Source organism: Mycteria americana, chromosome 16, assembly GCF_035582795.1.
Source record: "Mycteria americana isolate JAX WOST 10 ecotype Jacksonville Zoo and Gardens chromosome 16, USCA_MyAme_1.0, whole genome shotgun sequence".
Lineage (NCBI taxonomy): Eukaryota > Metazoa > Chordata > Aves > Ciconiiformes > Ciconiidae > Mycteria > Mycteria americana.
Genome location: NC_134380.1, coordinates 4,402,903 through 4,425,710, shown reverse-complemented (window position 1 = coordinate 4,425,710; position 22,808 = coordinate 4,402,903). Strand labels below are relative to the sequence as shown.

The 22,808-nt window shown below is 37.3% G+C and overlaps 1 protein-coding gene across 1 annotated transcript in view; it reads left to right on the top strand.

The window, feature by feature from the left end:
• FOXK2 (forkhead box K2) overlaps positions 1–17,024 on the top strand; it is a 47,386-nt gene extending 30,362 nt beyond the window's left edge. Inside the window, exons 2-9 of the mRNA XM_075518532.1 lie at positions 3,917–4,111; positions 6,904–7,051; positions 7,496–7,642; positions 10,581–10,774; positions 11,605–11,780; positions 12,825–13,121; positions 13,364–13,573; positions 16,792–17,024. Coding sequence (XP_075374647.1) covers positions 3,917–4,111; positions 6,904–7,051; positions 7,496–7,642; positions 10,581–10,774; positions 11,605–11,780; positions 12,825–13,121; positions 13,364–13,573; positions 16,792–16,988 — 1,564 coding nt within the window. The 3' untranslated portion in view covers positions 16,989–17,024. The remainder of the gene's footprint in view (positions 1–3,916; positions 4,112–6,903; positions 7,052–7,495; positions 7,643–10,580; positions 10,775–11,604; positions 11,781–12,824; positions 13,122–13,363; positions 13,574–16,791) is intronic.
• Positions 17,025–22,808: the final 5,784 nt, after the last annotated feature.

The following is a 22,808-nucleotide window of genomic DNA, read 5'->3' as shown; positions in this document are numbered from 1 at the left end:
CACTGAGAGTCATAGCAGGGTTTATGTGCAGGGATGACATTGAATTCCTACTTCTATGTTTTGGCTCCCCAGATGGAGACAGGACGGGATTCCTCATTTTCAACCAGATAGTATTTTCATATAGGCAGAATTACAAGTGTATACTTAGCTTTTCTCTGCAGTACAGGCAGAACCACTGAAGGGAAGTCAGAAAATACTAGAAATACAGATGTGATGAAGCTAGACTTTGCACATTTTCCCACAAGACACCCTACAAAGTTGCTAAAAGATCTGGCACCCTACAAAGTTGCTAAACTCTTCAGAGGTAGTGCCTAGATCAGCACGTCTCCATTTTGCTGGGAGCTGTAGAGATAGTAAGAGTTTTCTAGGTAATAGTTTGAAATGATTTGATGCTTCTTGTCTGTTTTCCCGTAGTCAGCCCAGAATGAACTTAAAAAAAAAGAATAATTGGGATCATGAGTTGCGTTTTGGTTGTGACACGTGCTGCAATTTCCTAGATCACACACTATCTGTCCTCCTGTGTGATGCTCTGTAGAAAGCCCAGTGCAAGTACTCATCATAATCAATAAACGTACAAAATTATTGAAGTGTGGATACTGTGAATAGTTGTTTGAAATACATGAAATACAACACCGGCACATCAGCTAAATAGTGCTATTTGTTTTCATCACTTAGATACCTAACACACTTTTCATCCTGTAACTATTTAAACATGGATGTTTTGTAAACATTCTGTTTTTAGGAATCTGTTGAATCAATCTTGGTGCTCTATTTGATTTCCTACTCCTAATGGCATCACCCTAGAAAGGAAGAATGGTAGTTAGTTGAGTTAGATGAGGCATAGAGTGACAGCTTGCAAAACTACTCTTTTTTTAAGTGGGTTGTATAGATGAGTTCCTTCTATAGCAACCGTCCTGTGGTAGCGCATCATGAAACTATTGTAAACACTTTAAACAGTGAGTAAAATCACATTCAGCTTGCTGTAGACTAAGTGTTTGATCAGGTCTCTCCCTCTGGGTGTGCTGTGGTTTTTGTTTCATTCACTGTATAACTAAAGAATATGCCAAAACCAACTTGATTCCGATCAAATTAGAACATGTTCCTTATTTTGATTTTGGAAGTAAATGTGATATGTTTGTGTTAATGCAACTTACTCAGAAAATCCGATAGTTAATAAACACTCTTTATTCTGCTTTTTGCCTGAATTCCAGCTATAAAAAAATGTGCTTCTATTAAAAAAACTCTGTTTACAAATATGAATCAATTGACAGATGTGGTCTTTTGATAATATTCAGGTGTTTGCATGTTCTAACCAGATAGTGATTTGTAAGTATATTGTGTCTTCCTTAATAACGCCATCCTTTCAAGCTCAGCATGTGAAATGTTGTAAACTGTAACAGTAACACCTTTAGGTTTTAATATAGTTCCTGACTGTAAGTTCCAAGTTTGTTTGGCACATCTATAACCTATACAGTACCTTTGATTAGTCAAAGCTCCTGGTTTTGGGGATGTTTTTTGGGTTTTGTTTTTTTTCCAAACTTGAGCAACATTTGAGAGCACCATGTCTCTGCAATAGTTTGAAATCTGTGCTTTAGTCTTATCTGAGTAAGCTGCCCTTACCTTTTTTGCAAAAGATGCCCACAGGGTAGATAATGCTTTAAGGTAGTGCAGTAGTGTAAGAAGGGAGATGTTTTAATACACATACTTACATGGAGTATTGGAGGAATTGTCACAAATACATTTTATGTGTTTCCGTGTTTCTGGTACTTGTGTCTATGTTGTGAAGATCTACCTGCTCCCCATCCTTATCCCACCCCAGCACTGTAGGACTGTAGTTGCTCATTATTACGTACCGGGTTTTTTTTTTTTTTTACTAGGCAATAAGAAATCTAACCGGTGAATGAGCATCTAAAGCTCTGTCCAGTTGTTCCTGCATTTTTCTTAAGTTGAAATAAGTTTGGTCTGAAAAGCATTAAGTTAAACTTCCAGGTATGGAATAGCCTCATAAAATATATAAAGCAGGTGACTAAAATTTAAACCTGTCTCTGTGTCAAACATATTGTTGTTCACTTTCTCAGAGGGATTTTTGTTTAATCTTTAGCAAAAAGGATGCCTTTGGCTACCCTCTCTGCAGACACTTGAGGAGTAGTGTTGTCATTATTGCTGGTTAACTGAAAGGTTTAGAAAACATTTTTATTAGCAAAACAGCTGAGACCTCTTTCATTTGTCACTAAAACAATATAGGCAAAAAAATACTTTTGCAAAGTATGAGTTGTTACTCATACAGCAAAGAAATGAGTTGTTACTGAAGATATTTAAAAAAAAAAAAAAAAAGCCAAACCAACCCAGAAATTGGTCCATTTAACTTTCTTGCTGAAATGCATGTGCAGTTTTTTGGCATAGATTCTGTTCCTAATTTAGTACATTGAGCATGTTTCAGAAATAGGTCGTCTCTTAAATTTGGATATGGTCCATACTGAGAAGTAAGACTGAGAGAAAAGGAAGGTCATTGTCGATTCTTTCTCTTTTTCCCAATCCTTGGGTGTGTATTGTAGGAAAAAAGAATCGCTGCGGTGCATGTAGCAAGAAATGTAGTGAAAACCAAACGCTGTCTTTGTTCTATAAATATCCTTAGAATAATTTTAAGAAATAAAAACCAAAACACATGAGAGTTAGTGTTTTTAAGGCTACTCCACAGCTGAGTCTTCCTTCCAATTCTTACATCACTTTTATGTTTAATACATTTTTCCAGAGAAATGATCATTCCTGTTTACAGTCTGTATCTTGTATTCATAGCTCTGTTTCTTAGGCGTGTTCCAGCATGCTGTTGTTAGCTTTCTTTATAAAACTAGATCTACCTAGAATCACTTAAAAAACCCCAACCAAACAAAAAACAAAAACCAAAACATTTTCTAAGGTTTGTTTGTAGGTATTGTGTCGTTGGAAAGTCCTTTTCATCATGTGGAAGTGGTGTGTAAATGTAATTGTGGGTTTAGTGCTGAGTGTAGTCTAGCAGCTTAAGAAAGAGGAGATAGTAAAGTTACTTGAACTGTATTTTTACAGATGCTTTTGTTGAGAGAAAATTAAGTTTCTTGTTTGCTCAATCTGTTTATTTACTGAGAATTTACAAATACCCTGTTCTGTTTAATTGGGTTAACTTCTAAATGATATATACAGATGCAGAAAGGAAAACGCTCAAAGGTGCATTCATTGTCTTTTATTTTCCAAAGTTTTAAACAATTGCATGATGTTAATTTATCATTAGTCTTTAAATTTCGGCATGCAATCTTTGGTAGTTTATGAATATGGGCAATTCATTGAAATTGGCTCTTAAGTTCTACTCTGAAAAAAGATATTTGAATGTAATACTACAACATCAACATACTCGGTACATGATCAGAATTAGGATTGATATGTGTTTAATGAGTATTTTAAGAGAAAATAAAGCAAATCTTTTAGTTAGACCAGTCTAGGAAACTGAGTAGACCTCAAATTGGCCAACGTTTATGCTCCTGGTTAATTTTGATATCGTGGACCTACTTGTTCATTTGCCGAAGCCATTCTTTGGCATCATAAAATAATAGCCTTTTGTCTTCAAAATAGTACTTCTTTTAGGGATAGTTGCAAGATCAGGATGAACCTCAGGAAATTTAGAGACAACACATAAACCGCCCTTGTTACAAAGAATTGCATTTGCTTATATTTCTTACCAAATTTTTATGTTGCTTACTTGGGGATCTTTTTCTGGTCACATTGATCTTTCTATATGATCTGTAAATGAAGATGGTTACAGGTAATTACATAAGATACCATACCTTTTTATTTTTAAATAAGGTTAGGTGGGTACATGCAAGTTATGTAGAAAATCTTACATTCTGTAAACACGTGGCTTACATATTTGTTCTTTACTTTTCAGCTGTACTTTCAGGTTTCCCAGCACAAACATCAAGATAACATTCACAGCTCTGTCCAATGAAAAGAGAGAAAAACAGGAGGCCCCGGAGTCCCCAGTGAAACCTGTGCAACCCCAGATCTCTCCCTTAACAATAAACATTCCAGACAACATGGCTCACCTGATCAGCCCTCTCCCTTCTCCCACAGGAACTATCAGGTATTTAAACCCTGCAGATTGGAAATAGGGCAATGAATGGTTACAGACTTCAGATAATTTTCTAATTCATTTTAAGTATTTTGCTTTTGTGGTAAAAGTTCAGTTGAAGCTCAGCATTACCTGCGTTGGAGAAAACCACCCTTCTGCTAACTAATAAGACAGTTGCATGAACAGCCTTTGATATTCAAATTTAACATGTTAAATGTGTAACAGTTTGCTAAGGAGCCTGGCATTCTTAGAACAGCAAAGGAGCATATCTTTTTCTTGCATTCCAGGTAGTTTAGATGGCTTTTTACTCTTGCGTGCTTACGGCAACACTTTAAATGAGATAAGTCTAAATTACACCATTTTTAAACATTCTGATAGTCACTGTCCCCCTGAAGTTTATCATCAGAAAAAATGTGTTTTGGTTATCATTAGTGTGGAAAACAGACTGATCTCTTACTCCAGGAGATTTGTTATTGATTAGTCATTGCTGGAAGTAAACAGACGTTTTGCTTAAAATACAGTGTAAGATGCAGAGTTTATTGTAGGGAAGTCATCTGCAGGGGAGGTTAATCTGTGTTTTTTACTTGCTGTGCTGTTTACTTTGGTCATTCTAGCCATTGTCCGACTTGTTATTTGGGACCAGACTCAATTAAACATAAGCGAGCTGTCCTCAGAAACTGGTAAAATTAGTTTAGATACCATTTTTAAAATTCATAGAAAGTTCAGGAGGAAAAATTGCATTTAAAGGCATTGAAAGTTGTGTTTCAAAGTCACATACATGCTTTTGAAAGTTTTTTTCTTCCCCTCTCACTTCCTGTATCTTCACTTGAATGAAGGACTGTTAATGCTTGCTTTTTAAAAATGTAGATCTTTTTAATGAAGTTTGAATGTAAGGATAATTGACTTCTTTCATGCTTGCCAAGATCTTGATCTCAGCATTGTAGTGTTCAACGAGATCTATATAAATGGAAGTAGAAAGAAAAGAGATCTAGACTTGACTGTATAACAGGTTTGCTTTCTTACTAAAATTCAGGGAGAACATACCTTGCCCAAGACATGACAGAACAGCTCATAAATATTTCAGATAATATCACATATATCACCACAGTCTTTGCCTCACTATGAATTTTGTAATTCTCTTCAGGGCTTTCATGCACCTGTTGAGTATAGTTTATTACAAAAAAAAAAAAAAAAAAAAGACGACAGTTTTGAGTCTATTTCAAGAGCAAAGCTTGACAGTTTCTCTTCAAATCATCCTGTTTTGTAGAAGACTTGTAAACTTGCTTTGATTGTACCATATGTGTCGCTTTGTCAATATATGCTAAAGTGAGCACAGTAGAGGGATGTTGTCAGTTGATATGTGAAAACATAGAACAGCAGTGACCTATATTTAAAAAATAAATTAGTTACACGTTTTGGCTCTAATCAAGGAATCTTCCATACAACACTTAAAAAATCCAATCTCCCTTGTATAGTATATCACTAGTAGCAAATGTTGGTGCATTTCTTGTGGTGTGAAACTTGAAGAATTGTGTTTTATATATATTGCCCAATCTACAGTGCCTGCCTTGTTTCTGTACGTAAAAAAGGAGGTAGCAAAAAAACTTGAGAAGCCAGGCAGACAAACAAAACTTGGCAGATGTAAATTTGTTAAAGCTTTATTGTATGAATCTAAATAACATTCTCTAGCTTTATTTGTTACTCGATGTTTTGAACCACAGATTCAAGTTAGGTTAAAGATTGTCTTTGGAGGTAAGGCTGGTTCTGGGGGCACAGCAGGCTTTGTCATTCTAATTTTTTAGTTAACTTTTTTGGAATTTCTGAGGACTGTGTTGAAATCAATTACAGCATGAATTGCTGAGGAGTATCCATCCTCGTAGAGAACTGCCAACATCTTTTTTTTGGGAAGGGAACAGACATCACCCACTGACTGTCTCTTTCCTGTTGGCTAAATGGAAATAGTAGAAGAAAACCGGCTTTGTGCAGCTGTGGCTCCTGTGGACTGTGCAAGGCAGGGGGACAACTGTTAGAAAGATGTTACAGTGAAATTATATGTAATTTTATCTTTGTTTTTCTGTGATGGATAGCAAAATGTGAGGTATCAAGAGTCACTTCTTTCATTTGTTTGGCACTGTCTTTTGCTTTGTAGCAGTGTATCTGCTCTGTTGGCCTAATACTGTGTTAAATTAGATGAGTCAGTGCTGATGCATCCCATTTAGAGATAAGTTCATGATTTTTATACATATATATGTGTGTGTATGTGTGTGCATATACCTGTAAACACTCAAAATAATGTTGTTTTAGATTTAAATGAGAATCAAAACTTTTTTTCCCTCACTGCTTGCTGTATTTTCTCAAATGTGCAAAAATACTACACAGGAGAGATGATCTTTTTTGAGCAGACTGAATACAAGCATATGGCAGAAATTTCATGCAAGATGTGTTTCTTGTTTCAAATGAGTGTCTTAAAATTTGTGGTTGCTTATGTAGTTAAAGTGGACTTTTTCTGTTGGCAAATCTTACACAAATACAATACACCCTAATAAAGCAGTTAATCCTTTTTCCTTTGAGGAGGAAAGCCCGAGCTTCATTTGTCAGGTTTCTTCCTGCAGTGATTTTAATTCCCATGGGTGAGTTAGAGAGGCTTGGAAGATGGGGTTTATCATGGAAATACTGACAGACCCTTAATTGTAGTCTAGAAGTGCTAATAGTGGGCTTTTCTGCAATGAGAGCTTTTTGATTAGACATAATGTGGTGATATACTGTATAACAAAATAGTAGGATCTTCCTTTTATGCTCTACAGCGCTGCAAATTCCTGCCCATCTAGCCCCCGTGGTGCAGGCTCTTCAGGGTACAAAATGAGTCGTGTAATACCATCTGACCTACATTTAATGGCTGACAATTCACAGTCAGAAAATGACAAGGAAGCATCGGGTGGAGATAGCCCAAAGGTAAACATTGTTTGAAATCAAACTCATAAATTACATCTTAAGTGAATGTAAGACTTCTGAAATTTTGTTTGCTAAAGTATATGCGCTAAGTCATAATTTAACATTACAGACTTTAAAAACAATTTGTAGGTTTTTGTGATTAGATGTGAGATTTATTTTGACCTCCCTTCCCTTTGGGGGAGGGTTTGTATGTATTTTCAGTTTATATCTGTTTATAGGCTATTGAAAATTCTCTGCTGTTGTATGTTTCTCCAAATTTTTAATATTATCTTAAAATCTGCTACTCAGAAGAGCAAAATGGTCTTAATTTCTTTTCTGCCTCAAGATTTTGGTCGTTCAAAAGTGCCTTAAGTCAAGTTAATTGTGTTTTGTAACTTTTAATTTAGAAAGGGGTGTGTATATCTTTAAAGTTTATTGATGCAGACTTTTCTTTTTCTTGTACAGGACGACTCTAAGCCACCTTACTCCTATGCACAATTAATAGTACAAGCAATTACAATGGCACCTGATAAGCAGCTTACACTAAATGGAATTTATACGCACATAACTAAAAATTATCCGTACTACAGGACAGCAGACAAGGGCTGGCAGGTAAATTTGATTTCTGGAAATTTTTTTTAGGTGTGAGTAATACTGACAGCTATAAATGGTCATAAGAAGTCAATTGGTGAGCCTAACAGCCCTTCATAAATAGAATTTGTCAAATGAGCGTGTTGTCTTTTTCTTGATTGTAAGTTCTCCAACCAAGTAGGCAATTTACATTATTCTGTATTTGAAACATTGCTTTATTCATGGAATGGTATTCTCTAAATCTCTAGGAGGCATACATACAAACTTTTGGGGAAGAAAAGTACAATTGGCACTGTGGATTTAAATATATATATATGCTATCTAGGAATGTAGTTGTGTTCTGTAACTTATAATTGTGTAAACATCCATATTGTTATCTTGAGATAAAATTAAGATATTACATGTTAATTTTTATTTGCAAACAGTGATTTTGACCATGCAATATAGTGAAGGAATGAGTGTGTGTTACCTATCGTTATCTTGCACTATTATATGCCCTTTTTTATTTGTGCAATGTAGTCTATTTGTGAACTTAATCGTTTCTGTACTGAGTTAGACCAGACCCTTCAATTCTGTAGAATTAATTTCTGCTTTCTTTTCATTTTTAAAGAGACCAACCTCAGCGTTTGCCAGGATGACTAACTGAGTATGAATCAGTCTGGCATAGTCTTTCCAGATACGCATAAAGGTTCAATGCCTTTGCTGCTGTTTTTAGTTTCAGTAAAGGACAGAAGAGCACAATTAGCAGGACTGGCCAGTCTGCCCGTATAACATTCAGACTGCACTGTCGATCATGGGGTATCAATTTCACTGTGTTGCTGCTTAGTACAGTCATGATCTGCAACAGAGGCATGCTCTGAAGTTATTTTCAGGGAAGTAAAATTTGGAGAGACTGGGGGAGGGGAAGAGTGAGGAAATGTTAATACTCTACTTTCTGTACAAGTAGAAGGCTGAAGAATACATGCCTTTTCAGTAGAGGAATAGATTTTTAAATATTAATCACATACTTGTCATAGGGCCTATATGAAAGTTGTATCACTCTTAGAGGAATTCCAAGGTTTCTGGGGAATGTAACTGTTCCTAGGTTTTTGCTGTGGTTTGGCTAGGAAAGGACTTAGCTGCCGTTGTGGCTAGGAAGTCTCTAAGAATTTTGTTTCCCTTTCACACATAAGTAATGCAGAATCCTGGCTGCAGTCATACTAACAGATCCGTTTTAGCAACAAGATTCTGTTTATAAAATGTTGGTGATCTTTTTGCTTCCTATTCTGAAATACCTTTAATATCTGTGTGTATAATGCTTCTTTATGTGAGCATCATGGAACCAAATGTACATACATTGTAATGCATGGTTAAAGAATTCTGCCTCAGAACAGCGTATGTATTTAGATGTGTAATACTTCACAAAACTAAGGTGATAGACACAGCAGACATAGTATGTTCAGGAATAATTAATTAGCACCTATTCATAAAAATAATTGGAAAAGCTGAAAATGAGATGCTCTTCAGTCACTAGTCAAATAAAGCACTGCTATAACACTAACAGGTGTACCGCATGTGTGAATAGCTCTCCTAGCTTTTATCCATCAGGTATTAGATTACAGTTAGGGTGACTTATATGATAGGTGTTTTAAATAATACTTGAGGCGATATATGCACATATTATTCAAAACATAGAGTACATATATGTGTATAGTATCCAAATCCTATACCCTAATAAGTAGTATTGAGGTATTTATATCCTTTATTATATAAAGGTCTCAGTTTGTTGAGGACAAAGACTCCTCTTTGTGAACTTATTTTAGCAGGTACTTTTGGATCTACTCGTTTATTCTAGCATATGGAGAAATAAATAAAATTTATAAACATGTTCTTGGCATCTTTCTAGTTCTGTTTCAATTTTTGGCAGGGAAAACCATTTCTGGTTTCATCAGTTTGCATTTGAGAAACCATACATGGTTAGCATTGCTTTAAGTTTTCCAAACTTGCCATCAGGGTCGTGAGCTCAGGCATTTGAGCAGGTTTTGCATTTGATTTTGCAAATTTTTGAAGAACTTTTGATAATATAAAGCTTTTTCTCAATTTTTCCCCTCTTCTCCCACAAGTATTTCAGTATGTATGCTTATCTTTATTTTCATCTTGTTCAGTGATGATATTTAGAGAGATTTTGGGTTTCTATATCTTTTAAAAAAAAAAACAAACAAAAAGTGTGCAAAGCCAAGCATAGATACAGCCACTTCAGGGTGTTAGCAGTTTTCTACATCTCTCTGATCAAAGAGTTGTGTGTGTTACAGCAATGTGAGGATGAAGTAATGTGCAAACTAGAGTGCAGTAACGAAGATCTCACTGAAGAGCTGTTTTAGGACCTACTGCCATTTGTTGTTTTTCTAGACACACTAAATCCTTGGCTCCTTTGTTGAGACAGACTGGACTGTGGGTGAACTCCCAACAATCTAGCTGCTTTTGGAACTTGTGTAATTTAACCTTTTCTTTCTGTATTGTGGAACAGTGACAGGATTATCATATAAGATCAGAATCAGTATATGCTGTATTTTACTGGCCCTTGTCGAATGAACTGACATTTTCTTTGACACCTGGGGAAGGGTGGTGTATGAAGACTGATAATTTTTTTATTTTTTTTATTTTTTACACTGCATTATGCTCAGGTATTTGTAGTGTTCTAACAGTTTGTTGCAATCACCGTGTTTCTCGTTAGAGAATTAAATGGGATTCCTGTTATTGCCGCATTAGCTTACTGTTTTTTTGAATTGTTGGGAAAGATTTGAAAAATGCAAGAGTCCTTTCAGGTTTATGGCACTGCCTTTGTAGTGCTCTGAGTTCTGTTGAATTAAGGAATTAAAGAGCTGAACCCCGAGTCTCCTATAGTACGAACTGCTGCAGTAGGCCACATTCTGACTTGGAAAAGTTACATGAATTCTACATATTTTTTTATGTTCCATAGAATTCAATACGTCACAATCTCTCTCTGAATCGTTATTTCATCAAAGTACCACGTTCCCAGGAAGAACCAGGCAAAGGCTCATTCTGGAGGATAGACCCTGCCTCTGAAAGCAAATTAATAGAGCAGGCTTTTAGGAAAAGGCGGCCTAGGGGAGTACCTTGCTTTAGAACCCCTCTGGGACCACTCTCTTCTAGGTAAGGAAAAACAGATGAACAAAAAGACTATGGCTGTTGTTTAATCTTCAGGCTGATACAGACTTGATAGTTTTGGATACAGTCACAAGTTTAGTAATTTAATTTCATGCAGACTCAGTATTAAATTCTGTATCATTTTCTAGGAGGCTGCCCCATACACTAGGCTTGTTTTTATTGCTTGTTTTTAGTGTTAAAGAACTGACTCAGTTTGCGTAACTATGAGATTGTTAATGTAAGCAAGCCTTGCTGTACCTTCTTTTTTTTCTTTTTTTTTTCCCTGAATTACAATTTTAATTTCTAACTGCCATCTACTGCATTTTAAAACTGTTTGCAAAGAAAATTATCCAATACTGGCTACCGTTTTATTGAACTTAGAGATGACAATTATGTATTTAGTTTGATAATGTTCAAGCAGAATTCATGATGGGGAAATACGTGGGTTTAAATTTCTCCCTCTGTAAAGTTATGGCCTTTCTGCTGGTGCATATCTTTTATTACTTGCCCTGTAGACTGAGATTTGCTCATCATTCTTCTCCACCAGAAGAAACGTTCACGTTTCACAGATTGTTTAGAGAGTCTCCCCAAGAAGGCATCCAGCCACCACTTCTCCATTAACTATACCTGAAATTTGCTTTTAAATTCTGTCCCTGTTTTAACAGAAGCTTTGTAAAAGATCATCAGAACTGCTTTGGGTTGTAACTGTACTTGCCAGAATGCAGAGGTGCCCTCCTGTGGGCAGTGTGTGTTACGGTCTCTTTAGAGGAAGGTCACTGTCTTTCACAGTTCAGGAGTTAAAACACATCAGCTGCTGCTTTCATTTTTAAATACAGAAGTGCCCCAGCTTCTCCTAATCACTCTGGAGTGTTGTCTGCACACTCCAGTGGAGTCCAGACCCCCGAGAGTCTGTCCAGGGAAGGATCTCCAGTCCCAATGGAACCTGAGCCTAGTGCTATCCAGCCAAAACTAGCGGTAATACAAGAAGCGCGATTTGCACAGAGTGCCCCAGGTGAGGAATCCTGATATAAGTGTTTGGGGGTTGGAGGTGGGAGAGGGCTAATATACAAGTATTACCAAGACTTCATACATACACCAAAAAAAAGGGTAAATATTTAACCTCTTAACATTTAGAGAAAATCTTTTGATAAACACGTAAGCATGCCAGGTAGATTCTGTTTGCATATGTATGGACTGTTACCTCTTCCAGCACCCTTGATCACTTTGCTATTAAGCAGAGATTGTGCTTCTGTCCTGTATAGGACTGTACTGTCTTGTAACAGTTGTCACTTCCTTTCAAAACATGTTCTTTCTGGTTTAGAAAAAAAACCTGAAAACTTCAGGTTACATGGGTTACAGAAATAAGCAAATGTCTTGCACGCATCTGTGATCATGTCATCCTTTCAAAGGTGGGGGTAAAAATAATTGAAAGGATAAAGAGAAAGAATAAATCTGTGTGATAAGAATTGTCCTATTTAAAAAAAAAAAAAAAACCAAACAAAACAGCATAAGTCATTATGGGATAAGGATATATTTGTTTAATTACCTTAGCTCATATACTTTTGCCATCCATTTTCTTGGTGATATGCTGGTACTACAGAAGTGCCAGTGACCCTTCTGTGGCAAAGGCAAACATGGTCCTAAGCAGAGGCACCAGGCTTTCCCCAGCCAAGGAAGCTGAGGGTTTTGCCAATGCAGACATGCTCCACACAACACCTGAAGCACATATATGTTCCCATCTATGGAAAGGAGTTTTACTAAATGAGTATTAAACATAGCTTTAGTAGTATAGCTGCATTTGGGGGGAGGTGGGGCGGGCTTTTGCCCAAATGGTGTATGGGTCTTACTGAGCTAATACAGTAGCTTTCCTTGAATATGTGACTTGGAATAGCCATGTGTCATAATCTCCATTGTCTGGTTTTCTTTTCTGGATCGTTCAGGCATTAGTGAAGGAGGTCGCTAATACTCTGAAGCTTTAGTGTTAAGTTTAAAAGAATGACTGGCTTAAAAGAAATAATTAAAATTGGCAACCTAATTTTTATCTCTTTCTTGCTAGGATCACCTCTATCTAGCCAACCAGTTTTAATTACTGTACAACGGCAGCTACCACAAACTATTAAACCCGTCACCTACACTGTTGCAACTCCTGTGACGACATCGACATCCCAGCAGCCTGTAGTTCAGACAGTGCATGTTGTCCACCAGATACCAGCTGTGTCTGTCACAAATGTGACTGGATTAGCACCAGCAAACACTTACACTGTAGCTGGACAGGCAGTAGTCACGCAAGCTGCGATGGTAACCCAGCCCAAGGTAGAACCTCAAGAGAATGGAGACCACAAGGAAGTGAAAGGTGAGAACCTGTGGGGTTAGTTGTTTTGCTAGCTCTTTATACAGAAGGAATATTATTTGAAACTTACTTCCAGATGAATGCTTGAAATGTTTGGCTAAAAGTGAGGATTTTGCATCATAGTTTCTCAAATATGTTGGGGCTAGTAATAAAACAGTATACTTATTCACTGAGGGTTGATTGAGTAAAAACAAATGGTTCTCTAACACTCTGTTTTTAACAGTGTTTTACCTTCTGTTTTTCAGTTAAAGTGGAGCCTATACCTGCTATTAGTCATGCTACAATAGGAGCTGCTAGTCGTATCATTCAGACATCTCAGACCACACCCTTACAGACAGTTACTATAGTGCAACAGGCACCTCTAGGTCAACACCAGCTACCAATAAAAACTGTAACGCAGAACGGAACGCACATAGTACCTATCACCACTGCGATACAAGGACAGGGCAACACTGGTATGTATCGTGTCAAGATGTTCTGTTGCGTTGTACGTGTTAAAACCTCAGAGTGACCAGTGCTGAATTTTTGAATTCTGTTCTTATGTCTTTTGTAGTTGTACTGAAAACTAAGTTCTACAAAAAATTTAGATTACAGCCTTGGAAGGGATTGTTCCCTCCCTGTTGGTAAGAACCAGTGTTTCTCTTCATTGATGATTACCTGAACAGCTATTTATTCTCTTTGTGGTCATTATAGGGATGTACTTAGTGGTGACAACCCATCCTCCCTCCTCATTAAACCCAGGATATAAACAAGTTTTAAAAGAAGTTCTTGTAAAACAGTGCCATTAAAATGGTAACTGCTCCCCAGATGATTTGTCAAGAACCAACAGGAAAACAAGACAGAACTTGCTTGTGGGTTGGCTTTTTGAACTATTACTTTTTATTCTGTTTTTATTGAACCTGTACTAAAAATGACAAAAATTCTGTAAGATTTTGTGATTCTTCTTGTCTGAATACCATCTTTCCCCTCTCAGACTCAGCAGCCTGAGTGGGTACCAGTACTTTTTCAAAATTTTCATATATTCACACTTGTTCAGAGAGTGTTCAGTTTTTGTTTGCTTTGCAGGTGCATACAGCTTGTTTTAACAGTTTCACTTTGAGATGTTATCTGATACTGAGGTAGCTTTTTTGTCATAAAATATGTTTATGGAAATAGTTTTAGGCTATCTTATATCAATTTATTACATGCATTTCTGCTCCAAAGTCTTTCTAATGGAGTGAATTATCTGCTTTGTTTCCTTTTTACTCTTCTTCCATCACTGACATTTATAGGTCAGCGTTATGTCTGCTTCTACTTCATTTCCAGCTTAAGTAAAGCAAAAGCAATCACTGTCAGACTTCATATGCACTTTTTTTGTCAGAAGGGATGTATGAATTGAGCCGAGAGTCATGTGAAATATACTGAAAATTTCTTTTTAAAAGTAAGAAATAATTCTTTTTGTCTTTTTCCTAGACTCTGAAAACTCAATTGATTTCAGCATGTTTTCCTTGGTAGGGAAGCCTAATGGCTGCTAGGCATTTTTAAGAAATGCAGCTGAATGTAGGAGTAGAATTGTGGTGCTTCTCCCTATTTCACTGCGTGTGATAGGGGTGCACTTGCAGTAATGGGAGTTTTCACTCTGAGATTCCTGGGCTTAAATACCTAATAAGGTGTTCACATTTTGAACAGCAAGTGGGGTGTATTCCAGGTCCTGGTCTCTCTGTTACCAAAACCCCTAAACCAGCAAGAAAACAGGTAATTCTCAGGCAAAGCATCTGAAGGGGGAACTAGGCCTACAGAAATAGTTGTTTGTATGTGTCTACAAATATGTCTGTGTTCACACACGTGCATCTACATACGTCTCTGTTCACGTGCATACATCTGTATTTACACACACATTTGTGTGTGTGTGTTTATCTCTGTCTTTGGAGAAAGATTTGTGCAATCTGAAAGCTAAGAAGTCCAGAGCAGCTACTGTTCTTCTAACATTTTCTATTTGTAGTAAGAAAGTGCTTTCGGATCTTACTCTCAGCAAAACAGTTTGGCAGCACTTTTTACTACCTGTCAGTCTAACTGAAAGCTGTGAAGTCCAAAGTGAATTCAGGTCTCTTACTGCAGAATAAAATTATGTAACTAGATATTCTTTACTTTGACTTTCAGTGTACGTTTCAGACATCATTGTTCTTTTGTGTATTTCATACTTCCACCTATCAGTTGTGGCTGCAGCCAGCAAGTCTCTTTCTACTAAACAGACCCTGGAGTGAATAATGCAGTAATAGTCTTAATGCATGTTTGAACATGAGGGGTAAACTTGTTTTCATTTAAGCAACACTAAATTTGCAGTAAGGCATTTTTTTCAGAAGTAACTATCTCTATGGCATCTATTCAGAAACTTTACAAGGAATAGTTTTTCTAATAGAAGGTGAATGACTGTTGAGATACACAAACAAATTATTTTACAGTGCAGTGAAGCTTTTTGTATCAGATAAATATTTTCTGCGGTATTTGTTCTACCGGTAAATACTAAGTAAAGAACAGTTTGGTTACATGCAGAGGTGACATTCCAGCTATTCTTTAGGATAGCTTCCTAAGAACAAATATAACAAGTTTAGCAAACAAGAATTCCTTATGGACTTCATGTTTAAGCTCCACTAGGAGGGAATGCTGGGATAATGTCAGCAAAGCAGTGGTGCTGAAGAAAGGGAGGTTGTGTGTGAAAACAAACCAACCACCACCACCCCGCCCCCCCCACCCCTCAACACAAAACCAAAAAAATCCCACAGGTGTTTAATAATGTTTAGATAAATTTTCATGAAATGCAATTAACAAGTAAATATATAATTAGCATTTTGCATTATTTGCAAAGACGTTTGAATAGTTGGTTTGATAAAGTCAGGGTCGATATTGAGAAACAGACTGCTAACAAGTAGAGAGAAGGAACCTTTGGATGTCTCTAAAGGTTTAAAGGACCATACTTGCCCATGAATGGTGACTTGGACTATCTCTTCCATGGAATGAGAAAGATTAAAATCTTGTATAGGGTGTTTGAACTGTATACGTTGCTGTTGATCTAATTCAGTTGTGCACTTGAATCTAATCAAATATGTCATTTCTTAATACTACTCCTTGTTAAAGCATTGCCTTTTCCTTACACTGGGGGTAAATGCCTCATTATCTGTCAAAGAGGAATTGCTACTTGAGTCATCTGCATCTCATGGCTGTGTGAATTGCATGGCTTTTCTTAAATAAGTTACGGCCACAGATGACTACGACATGGTGGTGCTTTCTTTCCAGGCCAAGTAGTGCATTCTGCAGTCATCCATAGACGTGGCCTGGACCTACTGAAAGGGGATTTTGAATTTGATTCCCAGTTCTGTCTCAAATTATGGTGTAGATTGGCTTTCAGTCGTTTAATCTTTCTCTGTCTTCAGCTCCCCATTGACAAAACAGAGATATTTCCCTGTTCTCTCCCACCTTTGTCCAAATCTGCATGAATGTTGAGTGATCTGGGAAAAATGTCTTTCAGGTTTGTACAAAGATTAAACAATTGGACCTGAATCTCAACTGGGATTGCTGATACCCCGTGTAGTACAAATAAAGGAATTCATCATTTCAATGAAAAAGCAAGTTTGCTTTCAGAACCATCTCTTTTGACAAAGATTAGGGTGCTGAAGTTTTTATTATCTTTTTACAGCTGCTGCGAGTCCTTTGCATATGTTAGCAACCCATGCATCTGCATCGGCATCTCTTCCAACAAAGCGCCAGAACGGAGACCAGTCAGAACAGCAGGAACTCAAACGTATCAAAACAGAAGATGGAGAGAGCATAGTCATAGCTGTTAACGTGGACACCCCATCTGTGGCAGTGAGTGATAAAGGCAGCCAGAACTAGAAACTTAGGGGAGTTTTCTTTTTTTTTTTTTTTTTTTTTAAAATAAACTCCATGGTGCCAAAAGGAGACACTTAAATATAACACCTAAAATGTTGGAACATGTTCTCACGCAGTGGGGAAAGGGGCCCTGTGATCAGACTTCAACTTTCAGCACTGAAAAAAACCAGCACAGGTGGCCTTAAAACTTGGTAATTTAAAGTCAAACTGCAAAACATCTTGTTCCAGAGGCTGTGACCCCCGCTCCTCCCTGCCCCCTACTGAACTGTGTACACTGAGAAGTACAGTGTTGGGGAGGGCTGCAGCTTTAAAAAAATCTTTATCAGATTATTTTAAGGACTGAGTATCTCAGTGTAACGGCAGCATGATAAGCGCTTAGTGTGAACTGGTTTCAAACGATTGTATATTCCTTAAAGGGAACAGAGGCAAGGAGCCATTTCCTACATCTTGGCAGCTAGCCTTTCATAATGACCTACCCGATGCAGTTGTTGGTAGATATGCAGTATTTTGTTGTTCACATGTGGAATTAGAAATTTTTGAGGTGTATTTTCATTTCTTTGCAAAATAATGGGGTCTTTGACATTTCAAATCACTCCATTTCTACTCCGGAAACTTTGGAATCACACAATACTTTTCATGTGAAATTTTGTTTGGTAAAAAACTGAATGTAGGGTTTTTTTAACCAATGGAATGATTTACTTTTGTCTGTCCTGTTAAAGTTCAGATAAAGCTACTTTATTACATCTGCAAATTTTCATATTTTAGCAGTTGCCTGATAAATTTAATCAAATTTTATTACCATGTGTAGTGATCAAATGCTTCTTTGGGCTTGCATGTAACTGATTAGAAATTACAATGTAAATGAGCCGTTAACTGACGTAAAGAACTGCTATGAATTTGACCAGAGCTGCACTTATCTGTTTCTCTTTCTGCTACCTTTTGCTGTTTGTTATTTTGTGTTGACTTTGACTGTCCCTGGCATATTTTTCCAGTCTAAAGTAAAACAAGAGTCTCGCTTAATATTGTGTATGTTTAAGATAACAGACTGTTCTTCATTTAGAAAGATAAAATTCTTTATCACAAGTCCTTTTAAAAAGAGAGTAAAATTATCTTGTCAGAGGTATATTCGATATTTTTAAGCTTAAGCACCCATCAGTAGAAATTAATCTGACCAGTTTCTCCGTAACACTTTTGATGTCATACACTGACCTTTTGGGGTCTCCATTAAGAGTAGCTGTTGTGGTTTTCTAACAGTGGCTACCATACTATTATAATAATTTTTTTTTTAAGTGTGTGTTCTGCAGTTGAACATTTTAAAATGTATTGGTAATTTCTCACTTTAATTGTGGTAATAGATTCCACTTTACATTTCAAAATTAAATTTAAACGTAAGGCTGCTGTTCAGTCTTCAATTCACATAACGTCTTATTTCCTCATGCAGTAAGGTGAGTGAAAGCTAGATAGTTGGCTTAATTTGAATCTGATTTTTGTCATTTTCTGTAATAATGATGCATTATTTATATTTTCTTTTCCACTATGAAAGGAAAAACTGTATTTTCATGATGGACTGAACAGTTTGGAGTGGTTTATTTAGGCAGCTTTTGGGGACTATTTACCTAAAGACCAAATATGAGAAATCTGTACAAGTTTTGTGTTCATCCACAAAATGGAACTGTTACAATGTCTCTGCAGATAATACATATTAAAAAGCTATGAAAAAAAACTCTACACAAGCTGAATTTATAACAGGCATTTAAAAAAAAGCATAACCTGAAAAGAAACATTTCTGTAAAATTGCAACGTTTTCTTTAGAGGTTTTAAAAATAAAAAAAGTAAAGTTTTAACATACTTTTTTTTAAGAAAAAAATCCAGTACTAGTAATTTAATTTGGTGTTGAATGAATTGACTAGAATGTGGTTTATTTTCAGAAGTGAGAATCTGTTCACAACTAGGGCTAGGTGAATAATAGTGTATAAGATTTTTTTAAATAAAATTAAATTTTATTCAGCAAATTAACTAAGTTGAAATTACTCAACAAGTGTGTTTGAAATATTTATGCATATTTTGGGGTGATTAATCCAACTTACATTGGCAGTGCCAAAGGAAATGGTATCAGTCCAAACAAGCCAAGGTGATCCTTGCTGTCAGTTAATGGTAGGCAAGCTGTACGCGATGTCCTCCTGGGTAGAGGGGGAGATGAGAATATGGTCTGGGTCCTGATGCTGTACTGTGGTGGTGTTCTGCACTTTTTGGTGCACGTGGAATTTGGCACAAGAACGTGCCTTCGTTCAGCTGGATAAACCCTTTGAAAAAGCTGTGCGATGTGAGAAAAGTGCTTATGTTCTTACATAAAAATAACATATGCTTATCCATGCTTTTGGCGATGCTGAAGAACGCTTGTATGGGATAATCTCCAGTGCTTTTGACTAATGGAGACTTCTCTGTCTTACATATCAGGCCTTACTGAACGGAGTCATCGGGTTGTTGACACAAAACCATTCCCTGGTTTGTGTGTGTATTTATGTGCCTCCCGCTATTAACACAGTGATGGTTACCGCATAATAGCAAAGGCTGAATGAGACTCCTGTCACGCTGCTGCTTCTGAGGTGATGCTCGTGACCTTTCTTAAATTGGTCTTAGGTGCTGATCATCCTGGACTCCCACGGTCAATATGATCTTTCTTTTGCAAATGGAGAATGTCTTCAGGTGATTCATGTATGTAGAGATTTGACCTCTCTTTAGGAATTGATGTAACCTTTCCAGTTACCTTTTGTGTTTTATGATGCGTGGTATTATTTCCTTTTGTGCTCCTTCGAGGCTGCCTGTTCGGTGTTCTTTCTGTTAAGAGTCAGCTTTTGTGTTATGTTTAAAATTACTTTGAAAAAGACTCAGAATTCTAACATATGGAAGACCTAAGCGTGCGTATGCTTCTAGTGACAGAAGTGTTCATCTCCATTGCCAGCGTCTTCTGTCCTCCTTGTGTGAGATCCCTCTCCCTGTCCTTACGTCAGCTTTGGTTTTGATCCAGCTGCATGTGGCAGTAGCCCCACATCCCGGCAGGTTTGGGCAGCCGGCAGCACGGTCTCCTGGGCAGTGGGATATTTTTGCCTTTGGACACCTTCTGCCTTCGTGCTGGCTGTTGTAACAGCAGCTGTAGGGCATCGTCTGGTCCAGCAAAGTGACACTGACTCTTCAAGAGAGAGGGGACTGTGGATGGAGTGGCATGACAGACTAATTCTTTGTGATCGGTGTGATCGATTAGTCTCAGTTCTGAGCTGCTGCCTCCCCCCTGTCCGCATTGCAACATATTTACCACAATGGTAGCAGTCTTTATTATCCCATTTTTAATTGTGCTGATTTGAGGTAAATACCTGTACCATGCTAATCCCAAAAGATACAAAAGCACTTCTGCTTCATAAACCACTTCGCAGTACAGATTGCTGTACAGGAGGCAAAACTGGGAAAACTTTGCCTTTACTTGCATGGTTGTTACAATACCGGTTCATTTTAAAATGTTGGTTTTCATAATTACTTAAGTCCAAAAGTGGAACTTGAAGTTTCAGCAATCTGTGTTCGGATCTGTGTTTCGTATCTTGATTTACCTTCCCCCAAAAGGTAAATTTTGAGTGGTTGGTAGTCATTAATACAGGTTGAATTGTGATTTTTATGTAGCATGTGATTTTTGTATCGATGCGTGTGTGATAGATATCTGTCTAAAAATATGTATTTTTTTATATATATATATATATCTCATTTACACTAAATTGAGTGCTGCTTTCTGCTAACCTGATTGACCCCTTTCTATACACATGTCTTAACTACGTAGTCTAACATTCTTACTAAGAATCCCATGTTGTGTCTGACATAAAATTAATTGATAACGGGAATGTCTGAAGTTAGTAAGTGCATGGGTTGCTTTTAACCATCAGGTTCTTCGTGATCTGATTTGTGGACTGGCAGATGAAAACAAGCTTTCCTCCTGCTTCTGCTTCTACTTGTTTTCTTTCCTAACTATTATTCAAGCCAAACTTTGAATTAAGAATTATTTTTTGTATCAAAGAGTCTCATTCTTCTAGAAGTTGTGTTAGCATGTGGGGCTGACTTCAGGTACATAGCTGGGGATTTGCATTAGTTCAGTGATTTGACTTTAAAACAACGGTGGCTACAGCTGTATTGATTTAGCACAGACTGCCATACTAACTGAGAGATTATTTTTTTTCAAATAAGTTTAATGAGATGTGCACTTTCTGGAATAATTTTCATTAATGTTGTCTTGGTTTCTGATCCTCTCTTTATGCATTAGTTATGTTTTTGTTTCTCATCAGAGTTGGGGAAATGCTTTTGTCTTGAGTACTCAGAAAACTTACTGGAATGCTGGGTCTGGTTTTCATGACAGTACTTTCAAGAAGCGCTGGGGAGAAATCAAAGGAGGGCTACGGAATGACTGTGAAGGGCTGGAATATTTGAAGCTGAAAGAGCATAACCTATTCCTTTAACAAAGAGAATGGACTATTGTGTGAAATTCTGCAGGATCTCTTACAGACCAGACCAAACAGAGTCACTGGCGTGTTTAAACAAATACAGCCTTTGGGGAAGAAGAAAAAAAAGAAGGCAGTAAAATGGGAGCATTAATAAGAAAGAGGTAGATTCACAAGCGCATGACTCCAAAACAAGACTGTCTTTCTGAAGTGCACGTTATTCTGCAGCCGTTGTATTTAGGTCAGCAGTGTCTGCCACAGTCCTTCTGACCTACATCTAGAAGAACTAGTCTTGTGTCTTGCATTTTCTAACTTTACTGATTAATCTTGTGTTTTCTACTTTAACGTGAATACCTAAAGGTTCCGAAAGAAATACTCGTTCTTCCTGGCTCCTGCTGGCAAATACCTGGAATTACCGTTGAATTGATTGCACTGGCTAATCTTTTAGTTTTCCTTTCAGGGTTTGGAGCTGTGACACAGGTGCTGTGGAAACAGACAGCAAAATTGGGGGAGAGAAGGCATTTAGTTATTTTTAAATACAAAGGAAATTAATAATCCGTATACTTAAATAGCTGATGCCGGTGGAAATACACTGTTTTTTCCGCAGGGAAAGTCATATTTTAGACTTACTGTGCAAATTCTGCCATTTCCTCACAGATGAATGCAGTCTGCACCACGGGCCCGTTTCCCTTCCAGTCAGCAGCGCGCTCTCCCAAAGCCACGTGTTTCTAGCTAAGAGTTAAGACAACTCCACTTAAAAGAATAAATGCTATTGGATCTCTGGACTGTAATACTCATCTTAAACAACTTGACATTTTAAAATCTATTTAGTCCTCTCTTGTCATGTAGACTTTAGACAGTTTGCCTTGTACCCCTTTTACTCTGCAGCCTCATGTAGAGCAGGGCTATGTTTGAAAGGTGACTGGTTGCTTGCTCTGGTCTTTAAAACTTGTCTTCTGCTAAGGGCGTGCCCCTCTCTGAGGACAGCGATTCCTTAACATCCTGCCTGGGAAGACTGGGTCTTGGTGCAAGGCCCAAAACCGGGGTGAGTATTACCGCTGTAACTGCAGCGCAGCGAGTGTGCTGTTGCCAGTCTTAGTTCTGAGTGTCACAGTGTACCTGGATGCCGCAGCCATGCAGTATCATAAATCAACTTGGTAGATACGTGGTCTAGCAAATACTTAAAGTACTATTTATTTTCCAAAAACGTGACTCACCTCATTTGATTGTAGAGGCATGTTTATCCACTATCCCACTTCAAGCAAATTTTGGTTAACATTGCCTACATGATGCAGTACAGCAGAAAGTGATGGGGTGAAGTACTGGCAGAGCAACCTGGAGCCAA